The 13,750-nt window shown below is 35.2% G+C and overlaps 1 protein-coding gene across 10 annotated transcripts in view; it reads right to left on the minus strand.

The window, feature by feature from the left end:
* Positions 1-13,750, minus strand: part of LOC139149035 (uncharacterized) — a 48,848-nt gene that overhangs the window by 20,180 nt on the left and 14,918 nt on the right. For 5 of the 10 annotated variants that reach the window (XM_070720536.1, XM_070720534.1, XM_070720532.1 and 2 more), the window contains exons 5-9: positions 5,814-5,911; positions 4,007-4,202; positions 2,186-2,251; positions 1,276-1,367; positions 476-657 (exon numbers count right to left, since the gene is read on the minus strand). In XM_070720536.1, coding sequence (XP_070576637.1) covers positions 476-657; positions 1,276-1,367; positions 2,186-2,251; positions 4,007-4,202; positions 5,814-5,911 — 634 coding nt within the window. The remainder of the gene's footprint in view (positions 1-475; positions 658-1,275; positions 1,368-2,185; positions 2,252-4,006; positions 4,203-5,813; positions 5,912-13,750) is intronic. The other 5 variants (XM_070720539.1, XM_070720537.1, XM_070720542.1 and 2 more) reach the window with 3 other exon arrangements.

Here is a 13,750-nt window from a genome sequence, read left to right on the forward strand (position 1 = left end):
AATTTATGATACAGAATGAAACAAATGCATTCTTTTTATACATCCCCTTTATTACTGCCACAGGGATGGCTATCAAACAGTGCTGAACATTCAAGGATGAAGATAATGCATAAAAAAAGGGAAAGTGGGGGGGGGGGGGGAGGGGCAGAGCTAGGAATGGAAATACCATCATTTCAGTGAATTAGTGTTGTCATAAATGTATCATTTTTGAGAAATCATCTTTTCTGACAGATTCAATAAAACTCATTTTGATATAAAGTGTGCATAGCATGATTTTGTTAGCAATTTTTCAAATTTTCCGAAAAGACAGAAAAGAAAAAAACCCCACATGTAAGCAAAGAAGTTTATTTCCGTTATGTACATGTATCATGAGACTCAAAGTCTAGGGCAAATAAATACAGAATCACAAGGAATGAATACTTTGGGTGTGAGCAATGTTAAAATGTTGTCAATTCTCTGAGCAAATGAAACTTACCTGGTAGTTCCACCAATTTGATTTTGCCATTGGCAGTCTCTCCAGATCTTGCCATTTTCCTACTGTCGTAGAAATATGGTGCTGGCACTGTTGGTGGTCTGTGCTGTCCCTTGGTTGACTTGGGTCTGTCAATTTCACTGTACTGCACCACCGTGTGTGGGTTCCTGGGATTGCGAAAACTTCTGGTGGAAGAGGAAGAGGCTAAAAATCTCAGGAAAAACCGTGCAGTCAAACTCAAAGTGGAACAAAGTGTAACTTGAGTCTATATAATGTACAATTACTGTTTTGTATGACTGCACGAGATAGCAGGTATAACCTACAGTGCAAATATACATGTAGGAGGAAGTTGGACATGGGAAACTCAAACTTCTCAGTAAGTCTTTTTGTCGAGTACTGTGTACTGAGAATGTGTTCTTACAAATTCTGCAATCCTGTGACAAAAAAGCCTTAGAAATACCCATGGTAATTTTTTTTGCTCAGCAAGTCAGGCTATACAAAGGGTAAGAGAAGTCAGCACACAATGAATGTGACAAAAAGGAAGTAATTCCAAATATTTCTGAATCATCCTTGTCAACATCCAGAGGTTATACAGAACAGAAACTGTGCATAGTTGAACCAAATTTGTTTTAAAATGAGACATGTTGAAAATATTGTAACTGGCTCAGCAGAAATGTACATTGGATGCACACTGCATGCATAGACTATTTGCAATGGTAATTATCTCTTTCCTGAGAATGAAATGACCATGTTATCAATTTCATGTGGTATTCACAAGTATACATATCTTTGCAGAGACTTACTTGACTGTAAGGGGCGCCATTATCGATTGACTACGAGATCCCATGGGTACGCGTCGCTGAGGTAACAGGCTCCGCAGCATGGCCGAGTTTCCCTAATGATGCCAAGATTCAAGATGGAGACATGATGTTTCATTTTACCAGCTCTGCACTGTTCACATTTTACTAATCAAGTCATTAAAAATAGACCGTTTTAATTGTATAACTTTACCGTTGTACCCGATGCAACACCATAATGGAAATAAGATTTTGGGTGAGAGATTGTTAAAACTAATTAAAAAATGACATTTTAAAGGCTGAAGTAATACACAGACTATTTTTATTATTAAAGATTAGCCATTGACTGGGAAGAGTGATTGAAGATAACATGTAGACAGGCTTTTAAACAGTTAGTGCACAGAGACTAATGTACGGCTCACAGAAGACATGAAGTATGGTCATCCGTGGGAGCATTGATGACGTGTAGCTAGATGCATTAAAGTGATGAAACCAAAGGCCTTTATCTAAAATCCATTCATTTACAATACAATTCCTGAAATATTGATTTGTTCAAGGCAGAGACTGAATTATAGTATTTTGCCCTTTTAGGATTTTTACGTTTCTTTATACTTGAAATTTCCTTCCCAATTCTATTGTAGTTATGCATCAATTTTTATTACATGAATTGTCTAAAAATAGATCTTACATTTCACTCTCTCCAAGAAATTCAGCGCTCTGGTTTCAGATGATTTTATCAATGTTTTTAACTGCCTTTATGTAGGAATGGAGGTTGCTAGGTGGTATTAAAGCCATGAAGGAATGTAGATATGTGTAAAAATATTGCAATGGTTTGCTTTTTTCTAAACTACAGCAATGCAGGGAGGTATAGAATCTGGATGTGAGCGCACGTGGGTAGGAAATTTTTCCAGCTTACATGATGCAAGGATTTGTTGACATCAGCTGATTGTCTCTGCTCATATCTCTGATCACAGTTATCTATCTGAATTCAAAACAAAAATGACGTACACATCAAAGTCAACTGTACCCCGTCTTTCAAGCTTATATCTGTCTTCTAATGAGAGATTTTAATATTTTTTTAACTTCATTGTAGATTGATTTCAAGAAGGCATGAATTGTAACATAACAATAATACTTTCATCTTTACATATTGTTACATTTTTTCTCATTTGCAACAATCACATCCACCAATCAAATGACATAAAATCGCATCTTACTAACAAAATGAGATAATAAGAGTATGTGTGGAAAGATCAAGACAGACAGAACAAAATATTAGGCATTGATTCTGTCTGTTCTTTTGGCTCTATATGTCTGTGCCTGCCTGATATCATTACATTGTTATCAGTATCTCTGTCAGCTTGCTTCTACAAAGCATTAAAGTTTAAACCTTGATGTTCAAATTAAGTAAATTCGTCCCAATAAATTAGCCCTTGCGATGAAAATTTCAGGACTTGTTACAAAACAGATTCTCCAGTCTTATTTTGCAGTAGTTTTCCATTTTCTTTGTTAATCTTGATGCATTACCTACTTACAACCAACAAATGACGGTGACATTTGCAGCGTGGTGTGTTTTGGGTGAGACTGCGCATAAGAAAACGGCACACTTCACTGTGTGTGAATCAGGCAGATCTGCCCTCCAGCAAAGCAGTTCAGGAACTGCATTATCACAGCGTAGCCTGGTTGACAGATGTTTGCTGATGGAGACGTGATAGGCTGAGCATTCACTGATGCTATTGTAAGAATCATGACTAGCTTGGCCGGTTTTTTTTCATAACATGATATAGTAATTACAAACTTCTGCTTTCCAATTTTTGAACTCTCCCCTTCACAACATTAATACATTCTCTGTGTGTACCCCCATACATGTATGCATATTTATACAGCTTAAAAATTTTCACTTAGTTTGCTTTTTGTGCTCAACTTTCAATGGAAACTGAAAATATTTCATGTTATACATTCAAACACAGTATCTGCAATAACATGCAAATAATGAGAATGTTAACGTAAAAGAAGAAAATGTTAAATTTTCCAGTAAACTTTAAAATAACCAAGTTACAGTAGTGTTAATGTGTAAACAAGACAAGATTTCTCCCATAAGTGAGAGTATACAGTTGTTGGTAGGTATTGATGGCAACATCTTGTAAACCAGATAGAAAAGAACACACGACTTGTGTCACAAGTGAGCACAAGCCCACATCACATCTAACAAAGGTGGTTGGGACAGGTAAAACAGAGGCAAGGTTGTACATACAGTATATAGTGCACTATTTTAGGCCAGTGAACATTCACCAGTGATAATTTACTCAAACAATGCTCATTAATACACTTTGCATAAATTAATAACAGTGCACAATTTTGGTTAATGAATATTTCCCTTCCATAATAAGTCATTATCATTTAATTTGAATATTCAAATAATGCTCATTAATATACTTTGCATAAATTAATACTATTTGCATAAAAATGCAGCATTAAATGACAAATTGTATGCAGACCACAAATTTTTTGTGTATGAATATTTTTGATAATACGTCATTATTTAATTTGCTTGTTAAACTAATGCTCATTTATATGCTTTGAATAAATGAAGACAAAGGCGAAATTCAACCAACATTAACAACTGTAGTATACAGTGTATGTGGTGCACCTTCCAAGTTCATGACATTGTCAGTTTTATGAATCATTATGATCGCTCATGATTTCGTGAAGTTTTACGTTTCATTTTCAACCTCACCTTGCATACATTATTATAGACACTGGCGAGACCAATCAAATCTTTGGAGCTTGTTGATGCAACTCTTTGAATTTCTTCAATGGTCTCAGTATTGCCAAGGCCATCATCACTCTGCCCACTTCTTGCTCTGTTGTCCGCATAATCAACGCTGCTGACACCGTTGCTTTTTATGATTGTGAAGGTGCGAGTAGTCTTCCTGAAAGACAAGAAAACAGGAAATTCTGAATGGTGAAGTTTCACGTCTTGAGTCTATGTGATGAGTTGACTGATAACAATCCTTGCATCATAAATCACAAGGCTGTTCAGAATGATGTAGAAATGAAACCTATCGGAGGTTTTAATCAATTCAGATGGCTACAAGATCAAAATCTGGATTTGTCTTTCTTGCAAAAGCTATAAACAGATACAGAGTCTGACATCAAATGATTTATCCTGCTGGGCACTTAGGAGGATACAACGCTGTGATTTGGTAATATCAGGTCATGTAGCAGTACATACAAAATGCATGAATATTGTCCCATTGCACATGAATAAGACATAACTCGATCCATGGTTCTGGAAATGTTGTGTGACTGGGTATTAAGCAGCTAATCCAAGCCCGAGGCCAGAGTTATAACATTATTGTTTTCTTCCATCATAACTAAAGGTAAGCTTCACTTGACAAGTAAAAACAGAAGCAAACAATATTTTGCATAATTTGTTAATTCGTTGCAAAATATTATGAGGTGAAGCTGATCTATTTCATGTATAACTGGAAACAGTAAAACATTGGTGTGTGGATACAGTATCTGCTCCCCTTGCTTTGATATGAGTATAGAATGGCCAGATCCTAGGAATGTTAGATTCTGCATCAAGCTGGAAGAACTTTCACTATTTCCATGTTCATGGTTTTTGCCTTCGAGTAAAAATCTCATCATGATATTGTGTCAGTGAGTAAGATTGTGAGTGGACGTTGCTTATTAATTTATTTGTTGCCATGAGACCAAGGTTGATTGTGCTCATCTTTTTCACTGAATGTGTAAATCATAAATCATTTTTATACTAAAACTGCATGAAACAATGTTGCCATACTGGCTGGTCCTTTTAAACTTTTGAAATCTTCATACACAAGAAAAAGAATGAAAAACATATGCTGTAGCAGCCTTGTTGAAACAACCTGTCTGATATTCTTATGGATGAATTCCATACATAATTCATATTTTTCAAAATCTGGATCAATCAATAATCATAGTTTTCATTAACATCAGCCTGTAAATTCTGGTTTAGATATCACTTCAATTTGTCATTGGCTGGAGCCTTGGCATAAGACATAAGCCAACATGAAAAGCATTGTACGAGTTGCAATTATCACATTATGGTTGAACGACCGTGGCCCACACACAGTGTATTCATGTTTCTCAGATTATTCATTACTGACATTATATGATTTCAAAAGACCCACAACTGCGAAATCACGCCCACTTCCCCTTAATAATACATACTTTGGCTCTTTTGTATAATATAATGCTTGGGCATATTAACTTCCTGCTCTTATCTTGGAGAAGCCATGAGAAATTTTTGTCATTTCATTGGAATGAAATATCTGCTAAAATATTATGTACACTCTCAAGATCAGTATTTATACACACTAATAAAAAATACTAAAATACCGTATTTCCAGAACAAAATAATGGCTCTTTTTCAAGCTATATATTGTAATCTTTGAGGCTTATTATATATTCTTGATACATTATAGTGCACTCATGACTTGAAATCAAATTGACTGAACAGTGTTATCCTGCATTTGGTGTAAGAAAATGGAACTTACTTTGTTAACTGATTATAATCTGGTGATAACGCTCTAACTCTTGGACTCTGGGGATCAGAGTCAGTCTCCTTGGCTTTAGCTGTCTTTGGTTTGGCACGCTGTAACCAATAAACACAGGGGAAATTAATGCATGGCAGTGAACACAGGACTTGGAGAATGTAGATGATGCATCTGTGTAGGCAGAGTTATTGGATTTTTCAAAAGATGAATATCTCTGACATATACTCAGGTACAGTATGATTTACTGCCAAGCAGATGATGCACAGCCTGCCATATAAAGATATAAAGATATGCAGCATTACGTATGTGTTCTAAATTAGTTTGTATTTTATATATGTATCTCTCTCCCTCTCTCTCTCTCTCTCTCTCTCTCTCTCTCTCTCTCTCCATATATGTGCGTGTATGATAAAACATAGATCGTGATTATGTTCTATTTATCTACCTAGCCATTTACCATTGGTGATATTCTGACCATCTACATATATGCACACGCTATCGCTCGAGCATATATGTCATGAAGTCATCAAAATCTGGTGGTGTGTGTGTGTGCATGTGTGTATATATATCTATCTATATATATATATATATATATATATATCTATATCTATCTATATATATATATATATATATATATATATATATATATATATATATATATATATATATATATACAGTATATACACACCCCTCGTATTCACTAACACACACACACACACGTGGCTTAAATACCACAGATAAGTTATGTACATGTATTTCAAAATCCTGAACGGTGATCAAGTCTAAGTAAATATAAAATGTGTGCTGTAGTAATGTCTGCTTCAGTATAAACTACCTTTGTGCTACCATGTTTTCAAAAATTGACCTGTGAGGGCAGTCTTTCATTGCAACCAAACTCAACTCTGGGAGGTCAATTGCCAAAAACAAACACATGCTATACTTCTTTGTACATGAACAGCGCCACCACCTGCACTTCAATTACATATCATTAGAAAATGTAAATTGCAATCCTTTTCACACTAAATCAATCTCCAGTGTACAATACATCACAGCAGCTACTAATATCTTCGTCTTGATTGACATTTCTCTTTTATGAGAAGTATGTAAAATAGCCTTCAACAGTCAAAACTGCATTGCTTGCAAAAATTGGATAAAATTCATCATAGTTTATAATATGCGTAAGATTGTACTGCACTATTACATCAATTTTTATGACATGAACATCACACATTCCACAACCACTGGCCCCTTTGTGCTCTTGTTTTTTTACTACTGAATATTTTGCATGCAATGATTTGCACCTTTTTGTGACATAACTATCTCCCCATTCCCTTACCACATTCTCTCTCTGTACAGCTGTGTGCAACATTTCAGGAGTATGACGTAGTAGAGCAGAACTTTCCAGCAGATTTTTCCCTGTAATCCTGTATGGAATGTCACACTAAAGTCTAAATCAGCTAATGCACATCCCTGTTTTTTGATTTGCACACACATGCACACAGGGGCAGCCAACCAGCCTATTTCAAGAAATTCAATAAAAGGTGTTTTCAGTTTTTTATGTGTAAATATAGAATTTAGAATTTTTGGCAAAATAAAATTTTTGAGGGGAAGTAAACGAACTGCCCTCCCACCCTCTTCCTACCATGTGAGCTCCCCAGCGCTCTCTTCTCACTTCCAAAATTCCCCCACCCTCTCATCAACATAATTTTGTCCTGCAAACTAAAGTGTGCTTAAAGCTAAAATAGAACAAAAATTTTCCTCGCCCACAGTCATAAAAGAGATGCCCTTCCCCACTGACTGACGAAATAAAATAAATGCCCTACGGCCACCAAACCACTTGTGAAAACTTATTACACCAACAGCTTCATTGGCTCCCACTGTGTACACACACACAGGCTGTGCATTTAAACTCAGATTCTGTGCTACCAGAGTTTTATTCTAGTTCCATCGTTCAATTTAATATTCAAGTCATACAGAGCAGAGTAGTTAAGCTTCAAGTGTATTTTTAACCCCTTTCACCCCCATCTCCTTATTAAGAGGTCCACTTACATCAACTGCAGAGCATGAGGCTGAACTAAAGTTTGATGAAGAGACAGCAATACACACTGGTGGGAATTTGATGACAGAATGATGTATTGTATATGATCTCAAAATGGGTTTCGGTCCATTTTCTTTTTTCCCACAAGACAGTAGCTTATGTTTTTCTGTTCTCAAAGGTACAGTAGCATGTGTTTTTCTGTTAAGTACTACCGGTACTGTGTGAATACTTAAATTTTTCATAATTCCTCTGAAGCCACTGATACTGTATGCAATATGTGTGTTACAATTTACTCACTGCCGTTATATTATGAAGATCTGGCTGAGAAACACACAGCATTCAGTATAATTTATGCCTGTTAAATCACACACAATGTACTGGTAAATCAGCCCACTTTTGACTGAATATACTGAGAGTCATATTTCTGATTTCATCTTGAAACTGAGAAAGCAATATCACATCTCATGGTCACACCTTTTGGACATTCATCATACTTTGTTAAAGTACACTACCCACATAACCTATATACAGGTAATCAGACTACTATCTATAAACTGTGTAAATCTTCTATTTTCTCATGAAAATATTGGGTAGTTGATGTCATACAGTGAAAATAGCAGAGAAAAGGTAAAGGGAAAGGGGCTGCTACTACCTTCATCTGAAACTCCCTCTTTTACAAATGGAATGAACCACATGTTTATGGTACAGTCTAGAATGTTGACAGTGAATTTCAAAGGAGCCTGGAAAAATGCGGGCATGATCTCTACGTATGCTGGAAGTGCTGAGCATATTACATCCATTCACAACAAAACCAATATAAAACCTTACAGAACTGAGTATTATTAGCATATCAATATCTCAGGAAATTTCTGTCGCAACCAGTAGATGATACTTTATCTGCAATTAAAATTCCATTCAGCGACAAACTCACTGATCAAACATTCACTCCTTTTACTGTACAGTTTTAAAGTGTGATGAAATCAATATTCTGGCTACAATATGAAAGGCAGCGTACACACAGCTTTGGTTATCAAGAATTCAGGAGAGCCATGTACACATAAAGTCTGTGACGTCCAAGAAGTAATGTAAACCTTTGTTAGTACAGGCCGGTACACAGTGGCCTCGATTACCTAGTATTCTTTATTTCATTTTATTTGATCAGAGTTCTGATTCAAAAAATCTAAGATTGATTTAATTGCATAAGACGGGAAATTAATATGTACAAAAAACACTTTCCAATTAAATGTGGTCCAAGAAATTTGATAGCACCACGGTTTCTAACACAGCCAGAGCCGAAACTACTACTCTTAAGAGTAATGATTTCTGTGAAGTTAATCTGTTAATGTAGTGGCTAACGTGACTTGGAGCATATAACAAAATGTGATATGGTGTTGCTAGATTTGCAGTATCCTTTTTACGGGGGAACTGTTGAAAATCTTGCACAGAAAAGGATGACTGGAAGGGCCATGACAAAATGCTATTATTACGCCTCTACCTATTAATCTGCCTACTGGCATTCTGAGTAATGCCGGGTATTAAGAATACAGCATCCTATACACACCGTAACACCCACACCAAAATTACTTTTCTGTTTTGAGAATTGTCTGGAAATCTTCCTGCTTTCACATCTCTCCACAAAAAGATCTTTCCATCTCTTTTCAGTCAGTATCTTGTGAAAAAATACTAACAAAGCACTGTAGCCTTGGTAAAATATTTAGTCTGGACTGAAGTTAGAAAAAGCTAAAAAGTGATCACTTAAAATAACATTTACTAGTATCTGGGAGCAAGAAAAGACATTTAAAAGGATATGTCATGCACACAGTTAAATTGATGCCATTAAAGTTACATAAGTAGAGCTACATGTTAGACTGATTACAGACATGTACCTATTTATTGCCATTTCATTTCCACCTGCAAGAAATAGTACCTTTCTAATCTTGCACAGTTGAAATATATGTTGTGGCAGTTTTATTGTCTCTCTCTGGATATCCAAGTCATGATTGTTACGGTGGGACAATGAAATAAAGATGTACAAAGGTTATAATTTGAGTACTACTGCCATCCACACATTTTCATCAGTGCTGTTAGGCAAACACATCTTTTACAAGTACGTGTTCCACATCATTATCAAAAAGCATGGCATTTTAAAGTCACTGCAGAAATGTCTCAACATTGAGGCTCACCTTCATTTAAAACAGCATTTGGACGGATGCTCCAAAATCATGCTATCAGAACGAATTTCTGGAATTCCTTAAGGTAGAATGAACCTCGAGGACATATATTCGGACTCTCAAACTTTTTCAATTCTTTTCTGATCTACCACTTGTGGGGGTTCATTTTGAAGCTCTTTGAGTAAGTAAAACTTTCACTGTCTTAGTTTTTTTTAAATTGAAAATTTTATTTTTCTCCATAGAGTTAACACAGGAATGGCGACCATTTTGAAATTCATATATTGCTAAATCTTGGGTAATTTGTTTCTCCAAAATGTTCACGGTGACTCCTGTACTGCGGCATTTTGTAATACGACGCATTTGGTAACAACTTACGCAAAATGTAATAAGGGTATCAGCATTTTGTAATAAAATGGTCTACGCATTTTGTAATAAGGGTATCAGCATTTTGTAATAAAATTTTGTAATAAAATATTGTTTACGCGATTTGTAATAAAACGCGTTTTGTAACATAAGTTAACGCATTTTGTAATAATTATAAACATCCGCTGATATTGTATGTGTTTCAAAATGCTTTGTGGTTTCTGAATACGTAAAAATGTAATAGCATATAATGATGTCAATATTATATCTCACTACTGAGGCTAGGTTAACATAATAACGCCATATAAAGGGGTCTGAGTTGATAGTTAAAATGCAATTGAAGACAGAATGAGATTTATTGTATGCGATTTATAATCGAGAAAACAAACCGAGAAAGTTTTAGTAGGTTTTACATACAGTACTGTACTTTGAAAAGACAATATACTGCAGACCGTTCTGCATTTTTTCTCTTCAATATTACTGTTGGTGGATGGAAAGAGAAAGGCTTGGAGATGACATGCAGAGCTCAGAATATGATAAAGACAGCGACATCATCAACATTGACAGTGTTGTGTTCTAAGACCTAATTTTATTATACTAATGATGTACATGCCACAAAACCCACCTTATCCAGAAATGGTTCCCTTGTGACATTTTGAGGGTTTTGGTCTGATTTTTAGGGCGTTGCTACATTATTTTTACTTTTTTACTAAAGATAAACAATAAATATTGTTTTTTGGTTACAATAAAATTGTGTATTCTTATGTTTTTGCATGTATATTGGATGAAGTTTGCAAACCTCGAATAATCAAATTCTGAATTTTGCAAAATGATTGTAATGTTAGTGTACACTGTGATTTGAACGAAGATTTTATTGAGTTCATAAAAATTATGTTACAAACATATTTCCTGGAACCATCAGTTGTAGACAACAGAATCTAATATACATTCAGACATAATTGAGAAATAGGAAGTGATAAATTCTTTAGAATGTCGTCAGAAAGAGAAGCAATATGGGAAAATCATTGTAAATTTAGAATACTGGTGGCCATTCTGAATATTTAATGAGGTCATGTGACCAGTATTTGCATATTTTGGGGCAATTGTAATACTACAATTCAAAACATATCTTGTAATTGTGGACAAAGTTTGATAAATTCAATAGTCAGATGTTATAAAATAGGATACCTTGACCTGTCTGACCCCTATTCAAGGGCGCTGTGTGTAATTCTTGACTTATGAGTGAAGACAAGAAAATCTGTGTAAGGTTTATCAAGTCTGTGTAAAGTTTATCATAATGTATAAAGTTTACATCAAAGTCCATGGTAATGGGACTAAAAAATGTGATTTAGCATTGGGATATGATAAAATATCGATTATCTTTTACTGGAAAACTGGAAAACATGTAAAGATAATGATAAATTTATATTGTTTGCGGCCATTTTGAATACCTAATTAGGTCACATGACCAGTATTAGCATATTTTGGGACAAGTGTGTCATTGTCATTCAAAATATACATACTTACTGTGGGAAATATTTCATAATATTAGGTGCTGGATGTTATGTTACATTATGCTTTGACAGATTTAACACTCATACAGAGCCTTTGTTTACATTACACTTAGCAGGTCAAAATGATACAAAATATCAGTGTTTTTTTCAAAATTTTTGTCACAATTTCATTTCAGTCCATGCTGACGTGATAGAAAACAGGTTTGGTGATGAAAAATTATGAATTAATGAGGAATTCCCATGAAAATAAAGAAATATGTTAAAAAGTACAATATTTTATATATTGGCGGCCATTTTGAATACTTAATGAGGTCACGTGACCATAATTTGCATATTTTTGGGACAGAGTATTTTATGGTGATTCTAAAAATATAATGGTATGGGGACAGTCTTTGTTAATTTAAGAAGTCAGACGTCATGCTAGATGGTACTTCCAAATGTCAACTCCACCCCAGGGCCTTAGGGTGCAAACGGTTAAAGTGGAAAATAAATGTACGAAAGGTTGCAGTATTCCAAGCAACTTCTATACGTATGATATGTGTTTCTCTAAAGTTGATTGTCGATAATTTACGGTAATAAGATGGGAGGGGCACGTTAATATGTCAATACTGACAGCTGATATTTATCAAAATATACTGATAAACACTGACGTGAAGCAGTCAATTAAAATACTGAATGATAATTTATTTAAATCATCCCATAGACAAGGACAAAATAAAGCTCTATCGACAGACCAGCCACTTTTCCTTGTATGTAAAAGGTGACAATTCATATCAACTGAGCCATGGTTTTGTTTTCTCAGATCTATTTCTTTCCTGTTGTGTTCCTCCTTTAAATCTACGCTATCGCCCATTGGTAAAATTTGTCTAGCCAACGAGCTAGGATAAGCTGCCCTGCAATACCATGATTAAGCTACATTTTATTCGCTGGTATACCTGCCAAATATCTGCAATTATTGCTTAAATAACAGCCATAGAAAGATAGATGGACAGACAGACAGACAGACAGACAGACAGATAGATAGATACTTAGATAGATAAATAGATAGAATCAGGCACTCTTTCCTCCCTTCCTCCCTTCCCCCTCCCTACCAACATAGATGCAGACATACATAGATACATACATAGATACATAGATAAATACATACATACATACATACATACATACATACATACATACATACATACATACATACATACATACATACATACATACATACATACATACATACATACATACTCAACAGGTCAGATATACTTCCGCTTTAGTAGCTAAACAAGTCAAATCACTAAAACATCAGATTATTCTGACTATTTTAGTTTCGTTTAGTTTAGTTTTAGTTTTGTTTACGTTAGATTACTTCAGTATAGTTAAGGTTATTACGAAAATAACGCAAAGAATGTATAAAGACACATACATGTAGTCATTAGCGCGCGTTAGCGCGTCGGGCGATGTGTTGCACTAATGTCTGAGTGTTTACTTTGCGGTATTTTCGTAATAATTATTATCATACATCTCCTTTTTTATCAAGAATATATGCACCCGTCGTTTCCGATGCATTATTCCATATACTTTAGAGGCATATTCTGCATCGCCCTCTTAACTGCGAGCGGGTTAAGGGTAAGCGCCATCTTTGTTTACATCGCGCGCTCATCCAACATTCGATGTACCAGCCGAGCAGCGATGTCGTGCCATATTTGTACAGTGCCGTCTTGGTGAAATTTCGTTATTACCTCATAATATTTTTCACCTTCAAACAGTCGTAATACATTTACTTCTGTTTCTTTTATCAGAAGTTATTTTCAAAGTACAGTATGGAGTTTCAGTATGGAGCCATTCAATGACGCACGGTTT

This window comes from Ptychodera flava, chromosome 14, assembly GCF_041260155.1.
Source record: "Ptychodera flava strain L36383 chromosome 14, AS_Pfla_20210202, whole genome shotgun sequence".
Lineage (NCBI taxonomy): Eukaryota > Metazoa > Hemichordata > Enteropneusta > Ptychoderidae > Ptychodera > Ptychodera flava.